Source organism: Vipera berus (assembly GCF_964194415.1).
Source record: "Vipera berus genome assembly, chromosome: Z".
NCBI classification, from domain to species: domain Eukaryota; kingdom Metazoa; phylum Chordata; class Lepidosauria; order Squamata; family Viperidae; genus Vipera; species Vipera berus.
Window position 1 is genome coordinate 2741435 of NC_138205.1, and position 17718 is coordinate 2759152.

Below are 17718 nucleotides of genomic sequence, written 5' to 3' on the forward strand. Positions count from 1 at the left end.
GCACAGCATAGCATGGAATGGAATGAAATGGAATATAGAATATGGAATAGGATAGGATAGGATAGGATAGGATAGGATAGGATAGGATAGGATAGGATAGGATATAATAATAATATAAAAATAGAAATAGGGATAGGATAGGATAGGATAGGATAGGATAGGATAGGATAGGATAGGATAGGATAGGATAAAAATATAGAAATAGAAATAGAAATAAGAATAGAATAGAATAGAATAGAATAGAATAGAATAGAATAGAATACAGAATAGAATAGAATAGAATAGAATAGAAATAAGGAATAGAATAGAATAGAATAGAATAGAATAGAATAGAATAGAATAGAATAGAATAGAATAGAATAGAATAGAATAGAATAGAATAGAATAGAATAGAATAGAAATAAGGAATAGAATAGAATAGAATAGAATAGAATAGAATAGAATAGAATAGAATAGAATAGAATAGAATAGAATAGAATTATGGGAATAGAATAGAATAGAATAATAGAATAGAATAGAATAGAATAGAATAGAATAGAATAGAATAGAATAGAATAGAATAGAATAGAATAGAATAGAATAGAATAGAATAGAATAGAAATAAAGAATAGAATAGAATAGAATAGAATAGAATAGAATAGAATAGAATAGAATAGAATAGAATAATAGAATAGAATAGAACAGAACAGAACAGAACAGAATAGAATAGAATAGAAATATAGAATAGAATAGAATAGAATAGAATAGAATAGAATAGAATAGAATAGAATAGAATAGAATAGAGTTACAGAGTTGGAAGGGATAACAGATTAATAATGGACAGAATTAAATAAAATACAGAATAGAGTAGAAGAATAATGGATAGAATAAAATAGAAAACAGATTAGATTAGAGTAGAGTAGAGTAGAATAACAGAGTTGGAAGGGACCTTGGAGGTCATCTAGTCCAACCCCCCAACCAAGCAGGAGACCCGACACCATTTCTGACAGATGGCAGTCCAGTTTCTCCTTGAAAGCTTCCACTGACGAAGCTTCCACAACGTCATATTTAAAACATGAAAAAAGAAAACCCAAATCTCGAAGGTAATTAATGATAAATAACCTGGTTCCAGATGGGAAGTGATGCACAGCTGCAGATAGTCCTTTAAATTGCCTTTCATTTAGTTCGAAGTTACAGCAGCGCTCAAAAAAAAAAAAGGATTTGGGACCGTTTTTCACACTTACGACCGTCGCAGCATCCCCGTGGGTCACTTGATCGAAATTGGGATGCTTGCAAACTGACTCGCACTTATGACGGTCGCAGCGTCCTGGGCAAGGGGGTGGCGGTCACGCAATCCCCTGTTGCACGCTTGCGTCCATCAAATTCGACGGGGAAAGGTGGATTCCCTTAGCAGGTTAAGTACGAACTAAACAACCGCAGCGATTTGCGGCGCGGAAGGTTGTCAAGTGGGGCAAAACTGACTTGTTTCGCTTAGTGGCGGAAAGTTAGGGCTCCATTGCGGTCGTAAGTCAAGGACTAGCTGTCTTTGCCAAACCCTCAAGTTGCCATCGAATTGAACGAGTCCGCGCCAGGAATTCCTAAGAACTCTTAAACGTTTTCATTTTTTTCTGCAGTGTAAACTAACTTGACCCCGGCTGGCTTCTCTGGAAAATTCCCCCACCCACTTTTTGCAAAATGCTCACATTGTGCGTTGTTGCTTTTTTTTTTTTTTTAAGATTTTGACCTCCCTTTCACTTATTTTTTTTTTAAGTGCTTAATTACTTTTAAGTTACAGCCTTGCAGGATAACTTTCCAGCAATGAAAGCAAACTCAAATTCCACTTTTTTTCTTTTTTTTGCGCGGGAGAGGGTGGTACACAATGTCAACACAATTCTGCAGCTCCCTGGCAGAGCTGAATGACACAAAGGGGAACTATTTGGCAAAAAAAAAAAGTTGGTTCAAATCCAACTGAAACGTGGTTGAAGGCCGATGACCTCTCTACTTCCAGGCTAATAAAGACATTTTGATCCCCAGAATGGCAGAACGGCTGCAAAAGCTGATGTAGTTAGCAGAGATGGCTAAATTGACTGCTTTGATCAATACTATATCTATATCTCTATATCTCTATATCTCTATATCTCTATATATCTCTATTTATCTCTATTAATAATAATAATAATAATAATAATAATAATAATAATAATAATAATAATAATAATAATAATAATAATAATAATAATAATAATAATAATATTAAGAAGAAGAAGGAGGAGGAGGAGGAGGAGGAGGAGGAGGAGGAGGAGGAGGAGGAGGAGGAGGAGGAGGAGGAGAAGGAGAAGAAGAAGTTGGAAGGGACCTTGGAGGTCATCTAGTCCAACCCCCAGCTCAGACAGGAAACCCTATACCATTTCCGGCAAATGGCTGTCCAGTCTCTTCTTAAAAACCTCCAGTGTTTAAGAAGAGACTGGACAGCCATTTGTCTGAAATGGTATAGGGTTTCCTGCCTGAGCAGGGGGTTGGACTAGATGACCTCCAAGGTCCCTTCCAACTCTGTCATTCTATGAAATTCTGAAAAAAGATCTTTTTTTAATAATAATAATAAAAAATATCCATAGATTTCTGGGAAGCTCAGCCACAACTTCTAGCAGGCCTTATAACCATTTTGTTTAGCGACCCGCTCAAAGTTACAATGGCCCTGGGAAAAGTGACTTCCCAGCAGTCCTCGCACTTACGACCAGCACGGTTTCTCTACGGTCACGGGATCAAAAAAAATTGGGCATTGGGCATCCGGACCCGTATTCACAACAGTTGTAGCGTTGTCCCCCTTGGTGACCATCCCAGCTGGCTTTCGACAAGCGAAGTCAACCTGGGGGTGGGAGCCAGATTTGCTTAATGACTGGGTGATTCAGTTACCGACCGCACCGACTGACTTCACAATTGTAGCCAGTAAGGTCATAAAACCGGGTGCGACTCATTTAGCGATATAAATTCTCCTCCCCATTGTGGGAGCCAGTTTTTTTTTGCCTCTGTTTAAATACCTTCCGTTCAGGGTAGAACAACACAACTTACTGTTGTGTTTGAATTGTGACTGTGACAAGCTCTCAGCAGCCAGAAATTCCACGAACGCAACTTTGGCACGTTAGCTGCAGGTTTTAAAACCAACGCAGGCGGTCCTCAACTTATGGCCACAACATTTCTAGTGTGAAGTAAGACTACTCTTATTTGACCCCCTTTCTTGCCACGGTTGTTAAGTGGATCGCAGCTGCCGTTAGCCACACAGTCATTAACTGAATCTAGCTTGTCCACACCAATGTAGGCAGTCCTCGGCTTATGGCTACAATTGAGAGCAAGTGAGTTTTAACTCATTTTAAAACCATTTTTGGCCAGGTGCGTTAAGCAAGTTTGTCTGAAATGGTATAGGGTTTCCTGTCTGAGCAGGGGGTTGGACTAGATGTCCTCCAAGATCCCTTCCAACTTCTTCTCCTCCTTCTCCTCCTCTTCTCCTCCCCCTCCTCCTCCTCCTTCACCTCTTCCTCTCATTACTGTTGTTGTTGTTGTTATTATTATTATATCATTGCAGTTGTTCAGTTAGTAACACAGTTGTTAATTGAATACGACTTCCCCATTGGCTTTGCTTGTCAGGTCACAAAAGGAGGAAGAACCCTCAGACCGTCATAAATACGAGGCAATGTCCAAATTTTGACCACCTGACCACGGGGAGGCTGCAACGGTCGTAAGTGCAAAACACAGTCAGAAGTCACTTTCTTCAGGGCCCTCGTAACTTTGAACGGCCGCTAAACAAGTGAAGACAATCCGTAACTGGAGGATGAAGATGTCAAACACACACACACACACACACACAGACACACACACTCAAAAAGGGAATTTTTCAAAGATCCAAGATCAGGGGGGAAAAAAAACGGGAGAAAACGTCTTGTCAGCTGAAGAAATCTTGGGGATTACTGCAGCAAATGCAAATCGTATGTTATTATTTCGAAATCACGACGTTATGAAATGAAATTAAGAAGGATGTGTTAACACAGGGGAAATAAAATGTCGTCACCTCGATGAAGAGGAAAGTCTGGCCGAGGGGGATGGGTTTTATTTCGTTTTTTTTTTTTTGCCGTTCGCCACATTAGAATTAGGACAGAATAGAGCCGGAAGGGACCTTGGAGGTCATCTAGTCCAGCCCCCTGCTCCAGCAGGAGAACCTATACCAGGCATGTCCAAAGTCTGGCCCGCGGGCCATTTGCGGCCCGGGGGGGGGGCGGTTTAATACGGCCCTCTAACAGCCCTCCCTGCTCTGTGTAAATGCGGCCCTCCCACGGCCCTCCCTTCTGATTGAGGGCGGCAAGCAGAAGACTGTGTGCCACAGGAGGGAGGGCGGTGAGAGGGTGTTTCTGAGCAGCATATGGAGTCTCGGGTGCTGCCAGATCCCCTCCTTCTTTTCCCCCTTCTCTCTCTCTCTCTCTCTCTCTCTCTCTCTCTCTCTCTCTCTCTCTGTGTCTCTGTGTGTTGGACCTGCGGGGAACAGCTGGTAGGGAGGCGGCAGTCTGGCATTTTCCCCCCTCTCATTTGTATGTGTGTGTGTTGGACCCGCGGGGAACGGCTGGTAGGGAGGCAGCAGTCCAGCATTTTTCCCCCTCTCGTTTTGTGTGTGTGTGTGTGTGTGTGTGTGTGTGTGTGTGTCTCGGACCTGTGGGGAATGGCTGGTAGAGGTGGTGGCAGTCTGGTGTTTGCATCTCTCTGTGGGCCCGACACACACACACAGGAGGGGGGGGGAACGCTGGACGGCCACCTCTACCAGCTGTTCCCCACAGGTCTAACACACACACACAGGAAGGAGGTAAACAACGCCGGACCACCGCCTCCCTAACAAACCTCTCCTGCGTGTGGAGAAATGCCCATTCCCTCTGCTGAGCCATCCCAGTTGCTTGCATTGCGGAAGGCAATCATTTGGAATGAAGACACGAGATTCGGCATTTCTCCGCCTGCGCTGATCTTGCCCTCCTTACAGTCTCCCTCTCTTTGTTTCAGCTTGCTTTCTGCATTTGGGATGAAGACTCGAGAGAGGGAGACTGTAAGGAGCGCGAGATCAGCACGGGCTGAGAAACGCCGAATCTCGAGTCTTTGTCCCAAATGCAGAAAGTGCTGATCTCGCGCTCCTTACAATCTCCCTCTCTCGAGTCTCCAGTCTTTGTCCCAAATGCAGAAAGCAAGCTGAAACAAAGAGAGGGAGATTGTAAGGAGCGCGAGATCAGCACGGGCTGAGAAATGCCGATCTCGTGTTCAGATTGTTGGGGGCAATCTCGCTCCAGCGTCTCGGCGAGCACACTGGGCCGCCCCGCTCCTTGGGGCTCGCTGCTGCCATGGGGGCCGGCTCGGGGATTGGTTTCTGCAGGTTAAATCGGAACCAAGCAGCAAGTGAAAAAGTTAGCAGCAGTAGCGGGAGTGGTTTTAATTGCCAAGCGTCCCCATGGAAGTCAATGGAGGCGCCGCGGCTGGCCTTTTGAGTTGGTGAGTGAATGAGAGCGAGAGAGAAACGTTTATTGAGCAGTGTGAGTGAATGAGAGCATGAAAGAGGCTTTTTGGAGCAAGAGTGAGGGAATGAGAGAGCGAGAGAGAAGCTTTTGCAAACAAAACGAGTGAATGAGACCGAGAGAGAAACTTTTCCAAGCAAAGGCGAGTGAATGAGAGCGGAGGGGGCAGGGCGCCTGTATGTCTCCCCTTAGGCTCCACTGTTCTGTCAAGCCTCTTGTTTTGCACATAAAATACATTGTAAAAACTCAGCTGTCAGTTGACCTTAATGTTATAAAATGAAAAGTATGCCATTTGCAATTAACTTGGCATAAAATAATTCATTTGCATTTAATTGCAATTGTTCAAAGAATGTTCGGAAAAATGTTCGGCCCTCCAGCATGTTCACTTCATCCAATCTGGCCCTCTTTGAAAAAAGTTTGGACACCCCTGACCTATACCATTTCAGACAAGTGACTGTTTAGCCTCTTCTTAAAATGGAGGAGGAGGAGGAGGAGGAGGACAGAGCTGGAAGGGACCTTGGAGGTCTTCTAGTCCAGCCCCCTGCTCAAGCAGGAGAACCTATCCCATTTCAGACAAGCGACTCTTTAGCCTCTTCTTAAAAACCTCCAGGGATGGAGCACCCAGGATTTCTGGTGGCAAGCTGTTCCACTGGTTAATTGTCCTCACTCTCAGGACGTTTCGCCTTAATTCCAGGTTTGGGGCAAATAGCAAAGTGAAATAAAACCTAGAGAAAAAGCAGGGTCTACACCTAGGTAGGGGAAAAAAAAACAACAAAAAACCAAAGTCCACATTCAGATGAGGCGAAACCTGGCTGAAAAAACACCAACGGTGAGAGGGACCTTAAAGGCGAGCCAGCCGTGTGCGGCGGCAGCCCCCCCAAAAAAAGCCAACACGACCCTCGGCTGTATAAACAGAGGCCCGGAATCAAAATCAGGTGACGTGTTTTAGCAGCGGCTTCCGTAAAGCCTTAGTAAGGCCAGAGTTGGAATGAGGCATCCAGTTTCTCGGACACCGCTTCCCCCCCCCCAAAAAAAAAAAGAGGATGAGACTTTGGGGAAAAAAAACGCAGAGAAGAGCAACTAAGATGATTAAAAAGTCCAAAGGACGGCTGCGGGATTTGGGGTTTGGCCAGCCTAGAGAAAAGAAGGATTTGGACGGTGGGGGGAGGGGGGGGAGACAGGATAGCAGTCTTCCAGTATCGAATCCCGAGTGCCGCGTAGCAGAGTGAGCGCCTGTTACGCGTCCCAGCTTCTGCCAACCTAGCAGTTCGAAAGCACGTGAAAAAAAATGCAAGTACAAAAATAGGGACCACTACGGTGGGAAGGTAACAGCGTTCCGTGCGCCTTTGGCGTCTAGTCATGCCGGCCACATGACCACGGAGACGTCCTCGGACAAGCGCTGGCTCTTCGGCTTTGAAACGGAGATGAGCACCGGCCCCTAGAGTCGGAAACGACTAGCACGCATGTGCGGGGGAACCTTTACCTTTACCTTTTACCCAAAGAAGAGGGGGGGGGCTCAACTTATTTTCCAAAGCACCTGAAAGCCGGACCAAAAAAAAAAAAAAACAACGGATGGGAAATGAGAAGCAGCCTGGAATTAAGGAGAAACTTCCTGACAGTGAGGACAATTAACTGGTGGAACAGCTGGCCACCAGATGTTGTGGGCGCTCCATCACTGGAGGTTCTTAAGAAGAGATTGGACGACAATCTGTCTGACATGGCATTGGGTGTCCTGCTTGAGCAGGGGGGGGGGTTTATTTGTTTATTTATTTATAATTGAATTTCTATACCGCCCTTCTCCCGAAGGACTCAGGGCGGTGTACAGGGCAGTGAAAGCTTTACGTACAAAAGTTAAAATGAAATTAAATTAATTAAGCCCTAACAATAAATAATTAAAAATACCCCAAACGGCTTAAACCAAGCCGGCCTGTTCAAATAAATAGGTTTTCAGATCCCGGCGGAAAGAGCAAAGGTCGGGAGCCATCTGGAGGTCAACCGGTAATTGATTCCAAAGGGTTGGACTAGAAGACCTCCAAGGCCCCCTTCCAACTCTATCCTCCTCCTCCCCCTCCCCCCCTCCTCCTCCTCCAAGAAGAGATTGGATAACTATCTGTCTGAAACGGGTTAGGCTCTCCTACTTGAGCAGGGGGTTGGACTAGAGGACCTCCGAGGTCCCTTACAGCTCTCCTCTGATGGGACTGCCTTGCGTTGTTGTGGGGTTTATTATTATTATTATTATTTTTGACAACTGATCAACCATTCAAACAGTAGCCAAAAAAAAATAGGCACTATTTAAATTCGGCCCGCAAGGGAAAAAAGAAACCACAAATTAAAAGTGTTGCAAAGTGTAGAGGAAAACGCAGGGCTGGGTTTACCGGTTTGGGAAATATATTTTGCATGCATGTATTTTTGTGGTTTGGTTTTGGATGGAAGGAGCAGAACGTTGCAGAGAGACAAAATTCATTTAGAGTTAGAAGGTCACAGCCTGAGGTTTGGGTGGCATGTGGGTACTTAAAGGGTGCAACAAAGTTTAAAAAAAATAATAAGGTGGTTTTTAAAAATTATTTCCTGAGAGGTCTCCCGTCGACAATACGGGCTACGACAGAATAACAACAGAAAAACGGAATCGGAAGGGGCCTTCGAGGTCATCTAGTCCAACCCCCTGCTCAACAAGCAGGAGGCCCTGTATACCATTTTAGACAAAGGATTGTCCGATCCCGGCTTAAAAAACCTGGGTGTAGGTAGACCTTGACTTATGACGGTAACGAAGCCCGGAATAACACAAAAACACAACCATACAATCGCTTATATGATTGCGGTTCAAGGCACCCGTGCAACCCACCTGATTTTATCACAACTCTGCGGTGGTCATTAAGCAAGCACCCTGGTCATTAAGCGAGTCAGTGCATTCCTACGGGCAGGTTTGCTTTTTGTGTTTTTGCTGGGAACTGACCGAAAAGATCAGTTCCCAGCCCGCCCGCCCCCCCCAAAAAAGCGGGTCATAAATTGTGTCACGTTGAATGCTTCAACCGGTTGTAAAGATGTGTCTGAAATTTCGTCATGTCCCTCTGTGTGTGTGTGCGCGCGCGCGTGTATGTATATATATGTACATATATATATGTGTATATGTGTGTGTGTGTGTGTGTGTGTGTGACATTAATGGACAGCTAGGAAAAAAAACAACCACGGGCAGATTGTTTCAATATATGATCAGTGCGGTGAGATTACAGCTAGTTCTTCACTTACAACCGCTTGTTTAGTGACCGTTCTAAATTATAACAGCGCTGGAAAAAAAAGTGAGTTAGGACGGCCTTTCGTAGTTGCGACCGTCGCAGCGTCCCTCCCCCTATGGTCGCGGGATCAAAATTCAGATGTTTGCCAAACCGACTCTTATTTATGACGGTCGCAGCGTCCCCCGCGGGGGGGAGGGGTGTCACGCGATTTCCCCTTTTTGCGACCTTCCAACGGGCACAGTCAACGGGGGAATCGGGGTTCGCTTAGCGACCGTCTTCCCTAGCTTAACAACTGCAGTCGTTCCCTTAACAACTTTGGCAAGTGAAGCTGTCAAATGGGGCAAACCTGACTTTTAACAAGGGTCTCACTTAACAGCAGAAAATTTGGGCTCCGCTGTGGTCGCAAGTCGAGGACTGCCTGCATTTGTTTAGCGACTGATCGAAAGTTACAATGACACCGGAAAGGGAGGAGGGAAGGAAGGAAGGAAGGAAGGAAGGAAGGAAGGAAGGAAGGAAGGAAGGAAGGAAGGAGGGAAGGAAGGACAGACAGAAAGAAGGGAGGATGGGAGAAAGGGAGGACAATAGAGAAGGATGGAAGGAAGGAAGGAAGGAAGGAAGGAAGGAAGGAAGGAAGGAAGGAAGGAAGGAAGGAAGGAAGGAAGGAAGGAAGGAAGGACAGACAGAAAGAAGGGAGGATGGGAGAAAGGGAGGACAATAGAGAAGGAAGGAAGGAAGGAAGGAAGGAAGGAAGGAAGGAAGGAAGGAAGGAAGGACAGAAAGAAGGGAGGATGGGAGAAAGGGAGGACAATAGGGAAGGAAGGAAGGAAGGAAGGAAGGAAGGAAGGAAGGAAGGAAGGAAGGAAGGAAGGAAGGAAGGAAGGAAGGAAGGGCCATGGCAAGAAAGGTCAGGAAATGGGGCCAGGCTCACTTCACAAATGTCTCCCTCGGCGACATAAATTTTTGGTCGCAAGCCGAGGACCCCGTGTCGTTCAGCCCCTGATCAAGAGCATCGCTTCTTTGGGCCTCTGGATCTCACAGCAAGAATCCGGAATCTTACCTCTGGCTGAATTTTGTGGGAAAATTCGGCAGCTGTTCAGGAGAACCGTCCAAGTTCTTTGCAACTTCGGAACCGCTTTGAGCTGCATTTTGGGGCACTTTAAGGCAATTTAAGCAAACTTATTGGGCCGACATTCCTAAGAGGCAAAAACATCCCAGAGGGAATTTTTATTATTATTATTATTATTATTTTTCCCCCCAACATCAAAGGCCGGCGCTGAAATTGCAAAAGTCATTTTTATTGTTTATTTTTTCCCCCTCTGGCCTTCCTAGCGGGCTGCCTCCAGGGCTAACCAGGGATGACCCACTCACGGTATCGGTGCAGTAGTCCAGCTGTTGACACCCCCACCCCCCCAGGCCGACGGCGAGCAGGTGGATCCCGTTTAACTCCAGGGCTGCCAATCCTCCCCATTTCTTGGCAAGGATTTTTCTTTGGAATAAGCGGAGAGACCGGACTGAGAAAGGGATTAGGTTGGGAGTGGGGAACCCGAGTGCTAATCCTGCTTTGGGCGGGGAAGCCAGCTGGGTGACTTTGGGCCAGGCCTCTGACTTTTTGGGGTGTTTATTTTTTTTTAAACAAATGGCTGCCAAGAAAACCGCACGGACTTGTCCCCATCCGTTGCCAGAGGCCAAATTTGACTTAAGGCACACGTCTCTGTGTGTGCGTGTGATTAAGACCGGGCAGCACAATCTGGCAAGGCGCAGTGGCCACACACGAGGGGGGACCTGGACAGAAGGGAGGGGGGAAGGAGGGAGGAAGGCTGGGTGCCTCCTCCTCCTCCTCCTCTTCCTTGCAAAGTCCACTCCCTTCTAGCACTGATGATGTTCCCTAGTTGGGTCACGAAACGTCTGCAAGAAAAACTCTAAGCTCAGAGACCACCAAGGACCTCACTGTCTCCTCCTCCTCCTCCTCCTCCTCCTCTTCCTCCTCCTCACAACCCCCTCCCTTTTGGCACTGATGATGTTCCCTAGTTGGGTCATGAAACGTCTGCAAGGAAACCACCCAGCTCAGAGAGCACCAAGGACCCCACAGTCTTTCCTTCCTTCCTTCCTTCCTTCCTTCCTTCCTTCCTTCCTTCCTTCCTTCCTTCCTTCCTTTCCTTCCTTCCTTCCTTCCTTCCTTTCTTCCTTCCTTCCTTCCTTCCTTCCTTCCCTTCTAGCACTGATGATGTTCCCTAGTTGGGTCATGAAACGTCTGCAAGAAAACAAGCCAGCTCAGAGAGCGTCAAGGACCCCACAGTCCTTCCTTCCTTCCTTCCTTCCTTCCTTCCTTCCTTCCTTCCTTCCTTCCTTCCTTCCCTTCCCTTCCCTTCCCTTCCCTTCCCTTCCCTTCCCTCCTAGCACTGATGAGGTTCCCTAGTTGGGTCATGAAACGTCTGCAAGGAAACCGACCAGCTCAGAGAGCACCAAGGACCCACAGTCCTTCCTTCCTTCCTTCCTTCCTTCCTTCCTTCCTTCCTTCCCTTTCCTTCCCTTTCCTTCCAGCACTGATGAGGTTCCCTAGTTGGGTCATGAAACGTCTGCAAGGAAACCACCCAGCTCAGAGAGCACCAAGGACCCCACAGTCCTTCCTTCCTTCCCTTCCTTCCTTCCTTCCTTCCTTCCTTCCTTCCTTCCTTCCTTCCTTCCTTCCTTCCTTCCTTCCTTCCTTCCTTCCTTCCCTTCCCTTCCCTTCCCTTCCCTTCCCTTCCCTTCCCTTCCCTTCCCTTCTAGCACTGATGATGTTCCCTAGTTGGGTCATGAAACATCTGCAAGGAAACCACCCAGCTCAGAGAGCACCAAGGACCCCACAGTCGTCTTCCTCCTCCTCCTCCTCCTCTCTGCAACCCCCCTCCCTTCTACCACTGATAATGTTCCATATATACAATTATATATACATTCGCAGAAGCGACGCTGCCTGAGGACAGCCCTAAATTGGGGCTGATACAGGCAAAAGATTTCCCATTTTTGGGCTGACCGGGTGCATCGAAAAAAGAAGAAACACTTAAGATATATATATTCATTCATATATTTACCGGTATATATTTATGGGTTGCAAAACTCATTTCTAATCACTGCTGCAGCACTCAAAGCACTGATTTTTTTAAAAAAACAACAACACAGGAAGTCCTCCCCTTACAGTTCATTTAGCGACCGTCGTAAGTTACAGCGGCACTGAAAACAGCGACTTGTTGACCCTTTTTCACGCTTACGACCATCGCAGCCTCCCCACGGTTGCCGGGATCAAAATTCGGACACTTTGTCCACCGACTCACACTTACGACGGTCGCTATGTCCCGGTGGGCTGGGGTGGGGAGTGTCACGTCATCCCCTTTTGTAACTTTCTGACCAGCCAAGTCAATGGGGGGGGAAAGCTAGATTCACTTAGCAACCGCCTGACTCCCTGAAGGACGGCCGCGATTCGCTTAACGCCCGTGGCCGTAAGAGGTCATAAAACGAGGCAACGCTCCCTTGACAAAGGCCTCGCTTAGCAGCGGACATTTTTTTTGTGTGTGTGGGGGGGGAGGTCAATCGAGGCGGCGAGGAGCCGCTGCAAAGGCAAGAGATGGATAGAGAAAAGCAGGGCAGCTCTCCCTGTTGAATTTCTGCCTGTCCTGCAAAGGCATTGATTCCGCCAAGGAGGGCGCTCACCTCGCCGGTAGATCTCCTCCCGCTTCCCTTCCCCGAACTAGGAGTACTCCAAGTCCCGGGAGAGGTGTCAGCCTGGAAAGGGAGGGGAAAAAAAAGAGTCACAAAACCCATGGGTCGCGGCTCCGGAGCAATTCAGGGCTTCTGCGTTCGGCTTCTCCAACCTGGCGCCCCTTGCAAAGTGGTCCAGCGACTACACCCCCCATCGGGCTCCCCCCGCCGCCAGGTGCGGGTGGGGCAGACAGACCTGGGCGATCCTCCAGCGCAGAGGAGGATCGGTCAGGATCGCGCGGCGGGCCGCCGCTCTCAGGATCGCTTCCGCAGAAGGTCCCGCTCGCCTCTTTCCTCCGCCGCGGGCGCCCGGGGCTCCGTCGGGGCTCAGCCAGGGCCAGTCCGGGCAAGCGGGGCGGAGATGCGTCCGGTCCGGCTCCAACCCGCCCTGCGCTCCCAAACGGCTGCCGGCCGACTGGCTGGCGGGCTGGGCGGCCCCGGCTGCGGCGCGGAGCTCCACCTGCCGAGGGCGGGCCGCCTCCCCCGCCGCCAACCGGGTCCCTGCCCGCCCGCGCCTCGGGCAGCGCCATCCGGCAAGGCGCAGCGGCCGCGCGTAAAGGCGCAGCTGGGCAGGCGGGAGGGAAGGAGACGAGGGGAGGGGGAAGGCTGCGTGCCTCCTCCTCCTCCTCCTCCTCCCCTTCTACTACTACTACTACGAAGACGACGACGACTCCTCCCTCCCTTCGAGTGTTGATGATGTTCCCTAGTTGGGTCAGGAGACGTCTGCCAGGAAACCAGCCAGCTCAGAGACCCCCATGAACCCCACAGTCCTCCTCCTCCTCCTCCTCCTCCTCCTCCTCCTCCTTCTCCTTCCAAACTCCACTTCCTTCAAGCACTGATGATGTTCCCTAGTTGGGTCAGGAGACGTCTGCCGGGAAACCAGCCACCTCAGAGACCCCCATGAACCCCACAGTCGTCGTCGTCCTCCTCCTCCTCCTCCTCCTCCTCCTCCTTCTCCTTCCAAACTCCACTTCCTTCAAGCACTGATGATGTTCCCTAGTTGGGTCAGGAGACGTCTGCCGGGAAACCAGCCAGCTCAGAGACCCCCATGAACCCCACAGTCCTCCTCCTCCTCCTCCTCCTCCTCCTCCTCCTCCTCCTCCTCCTCCTCTTCCTTCCAAACTCCACTTCCTTCAAGCACTGATGATGTTCCCTAGTTGGGTCAGGAGACGTCTGCCAGGAAACCAGCCAGCTCAGAGACCCCCATGCACCCCACAGTCCTCCTCCTCCTCCTCCTCCTCCTCCTCCTCCTCCTCCTCCTCCTCCTCCTCCTCTTCCTTCCAAACTCCACTTCCTTCAAGCACTGATGATGTTCCCTAGTTGGGTCAGGAGACGTCTGCCAGGAAACCAGCCAGCTCAGAGACCCCCATGCACCCCACAGTCCTCCTCCTCCTCCTCCTCCTCCTCCTTCCAAACTCTACTTCCTTCAAGCACTGATGAGGTTCCCTAGTTGGGTCAGGAGACGTCTGCCAGGAAACCAGCCAGCTCAGAGACCCCCACGAACCCCACAGTCCTCCTCCTCCTCCTCCTCCTCCTCCTTAAGAAGAGATTATTGGACAACCATCTGTCTGAAATGGCATAGGGTCTCCTGCTTGAGCAGCGGGTTGGACTAGATGACCTCCAAGGTCCCTTCCAGCTCCATTATGCCTGTTATTCTCCCTCCACCTCCCCACAAACCTTTCAAGCAACGATGTAGTTGGATCCCGAAATGGCTGCATAAAATAACCAAGCTCAAAGAACACCATGCATCTTCCTCTTCCTCCTCCTCCTCCTCCTCCTCCTCCTCCTCTTTCAACGGTGAGAAAAAAAAGGACGGTTCCGTATTTAGGCAAGGAAAGCCAAATGCACAGGTATGGGATAGGTGATATTCAATAATCACCACGGCAAAGGAGGGAATCTGGCAACACAAACGCCAGGTCCCACTTACGGTCGTAAGTCGGGGACCTAGAATACCTGCATTCGCCGCCTGCATTTCTGAAGGCTGGACGTCCTCGGCAGGGAAATACGTTGTGGACCATTGTGATGAAAAGTCATTTGGCCGCGGGCCAGACGGTGGCCGCTTTCTGAAATCAAAGAATTGGCCGTTGGAGAAACATCAAAAGGCAGGAAGGGTGTTGCCTTCTTGATAATCCCCTCTTATCTGGTTTTCCTCTTATCTCTGTTTGAAGCGGGCCCGCTCAGGATGGGCTTTGGTTTTATTCCTGGCACGTGAATCCTGCACTTCGCCTGCACCTGGAATCCGCGTCGCGTTTATTGTTTCCCAGGGATTGTTTGTAGCTGGGGGGTTGAACCGTGAGGTCCTCGGTGCTCACCGATCTCGGTATTCGTCTGTTCATTCTTATGATGATTATTTTCTGAGTCTCTGGAACATCTGACATGAAAAAGAGAAAATACGACGTTCAAAATCAGTACAGTAAACTAGATATCTGGTATATAGGGTTTCCTGCCTGAGCAGGGGGTTGGTCTAGATGACCTCCAAGATCCCTTCCAAAATTATTATTATTATTATTATTATTATTATTATTATTATTATTATTATTATTATTATTATTATTATTATTATTATTATTATTATTATTATTTATTATTATTATTATTATTATTATTATTAATTATTATTATTATTATTATTATTATTATTATTATTATTATTATTATTATTATTATTATTATTATTATTATAAGATACAAGGGAGTCATAACAGAATAACAGAGTTGGAAGGGACCTTGGAGGTCATCTAGTCCAGCCCGCTGCTCAAGCAGGAGACCCTTTTACCGTTCCAGTCAAATGTTTGACCCATTTCTTCTTAAAAGGGGGAAGCGACCACAATTCAGCCCAAAACGTTCCTGGTGGTTAAGTGAGATGGCCGTTAAATGAATTTTACTCCGTTTTACGACCTTCCTTGCGCTCCCCCCCCCCCCCGGTTGTTAAGCAAGTTGTTGGAGTTGTTCGGTTAGTCACACGGTCCTTAAGTAAAGATTGATATTTTTTTTTCTTGTCAGAAGGTCACCAAAGGGAATCACGTGACCCCGGGACGCTGCGACCGTCATAAGTACGAGTCGGTTGCCAGGTTTGATGACGTGACCAAGGGGGGGGGGGTATTGCAACTGTCGTAAGTGTGAAAAAGGGCCAGAAAATCACATTTTCCCATGCCGTTGTAACTTTGAATGCTCACTGAACGGCTGTACGTTGAGGACTACTGCTTGCAATAACTATATAACAAATATAAAAACGACGGAAGGAATTTAAAGCAGCTAGCTGGGCTTAGCGGCTTTCTTGCAGACGTTTCATGGCCCAGCGAGGCAACATCATCAGGGCTACAAATGTAAACCTCACTGCCTATGAGCACTGATGATGTTACCTAGTTTGGTAATCAAACGTCTGCAAGGAAACCACCCTAGTGAGGTCAGCCCTGGGATCCTGCAGCCAATTTTGGTCACCATACTACAAAAAAAAAAAGATGTTGAGAGTTTGGAAAAAGTTCAGAGAAGAGCAGCTAAGAGGATCCAAGGCCTGGAGGCCAAAACATACGAAGAACGGCTGCGGGACTTGGGTTGGGCTAGTCTGAAGGAAAGAAGAAATAGGGGAGACACGAGAGCAGTTATTCCAATATTTGAGGGGCTGCCCCAAAGAAGAGGAGGGGGTCACATTATTCTCCAAAGCACCAGAGGGAAGGACGAGAAACAACGGTTGGAAACCGACCAAAGAGAGAAGCAACCCGGAACTAAGGAGAAACTTCCCTGACAGTGAGGACAATTAACCAGCGGAACTGCTTGCCACCAGAAACCGTGGGCGCTCCATCCCTGCAGGTTTTCAAGAAGAGGTCTGAGATGGGATAGGTTCTCCTGCTCGAGTGGGGGGGGGGCTGGACTAGAAGACCTCCAAGGTCTCTTTCCAGCTCTATTCAGCTACCAAGTCGATCCAAGATGTATCCTGCCCATCACACCTGCGCGATGCCGTGTGGTTTACGCAGGGCTTTTTTTTTGGTCATAGAACGCCCAGAACGGAGTTCCGGCACCTTTTTTGGATGGAACCTTGTAGGGTAGGCAAGGGGGGGTTGTATGACATGGGTGAGTTCCGGCACCTTTTTCTTTTACCAAAAAAAGCACTGGGTTTACGAATTAAAGCTATAGAATCATGTACCAAAGCCGTACTTTGGGTTGTTGTTGTTAGCTGCAAAGTCGTGTCCGACCCATCGCAACCCCATGGACAAGGTTCCTCCAGGCCTTCCTGTCCTCTACCATCTTCTGGAGTCCGTTTAGGCTCACGCCTACTGCTTCAGTGACTCCATCCAGCCACCTTGTTCTCTGTCATCCCCTTCTTCTCTTGCCCTCAACCTTTCCCAGCATTAGGCTCTTCTCCAGTGAGTCCTTCCTTCTCATTAGGTGGCCAAAGGATTTGAGTTTCCACTTCAGGATCTGGCCTTCTAAAGAGCAGTCAGGGTGGATCTCCTCTAGGACTGACCGGTTTGATCGCCTTGCAGTCCAAGGGACTCGCAGGAGTCTTCTCCAGCACCATAGTTCAAAGGCCTCGATTCTTTGGCGCTCAGCCTTTCTTATGGTCCAACTTTCACTGCCATACATTGCAACTGGGAAGACCGTAGCCTTGACTATACGCACTTTTGTTGACAGGGTGATGTCTCTGCTTTTTAGTGTGCTGTCTAGATTTGCCATGGCTTTCCTCCCCAGGAGGAAGCGTCTTTTAATTTCTTGGCTACAGTCCCCATCTGCAGTGATCTTGGAGCCCAGGAAAATAAAATCTTTGGGTAAACCAATACAATTCATTGGTCGAGGCAGTAACCTCCCTGCAGGCCTCTCCGTTGTGTTTGCGTGCACGGCAACCCCATCCGCCCGGTTCACCCGAGGAGACACCCGGGTTCAAAGGAATGCAGGGCAGGCTGCAACTGGCGAAGGCGCTATCAATTTAACAATCTCTTCCGGCCGTCCCTCGGCTTCCCATCCCTCGTTCAACAGGAACAGATGCTTCTGATTGTTGCGTTGAGACGCAACCTGAAATTTGAATTTGGCGTTGCGTATTCTACAGGGTAAAGGTGGCAAGTTTCTCTTGGGCAACAGGTTTCTGTTTTTTTGTTTTTCCGCCCTAGGAGAAGACGCCGCCAGCATGTTGTGGGACGAACTCACAAGACTTCAATCCTTCGGCGGAAAGAGCCTGGCGAATTGGTTACGTGCCTGGTGTTCAGATAGACTGCCCCTGAGCGGGGAGGCTCTGC

The 17718-nt window shown here is 48.4% G+C and overlaps 1 protein-coding gene across 3 annotated transcripts in view; it reads right to left on the reverse strand.

The window, feature by feature from the left end:
* Window positions 1-12833, reverse strand: part of LOC308678525 (polyunsaturated fatty acid lipoxygenase ALOX15B-like) — a 37902-nt gene extending 25069 nt beyond the window's left edge. For all 3 annotated transcript variants that reach the window (XM_081345754.1, XM_081345753.1, XM_081345752.1), the window contains exons 1-3: window positions 12684-12833; window positions 12440-12511; window positions 9810-9945 (exon numbers count right to left, since the gene is read on the reverse strand). In XM_081345754.1, the coding sequence (XP_081201880.1) occupies window positions 9810-9897 (88 nt within the window). In that variant the 5' untranslated portion in view covers window positions 9898-9945; window positions 12440-12511; window positions 12684-12833. The remainder of the gene's footprint in view (window positions 1-9809; window positions 9946-12439; window positions 12512-12683) is intronic.
* Window positions 12834-17718: the final 4885 nt, after the last annotated feature.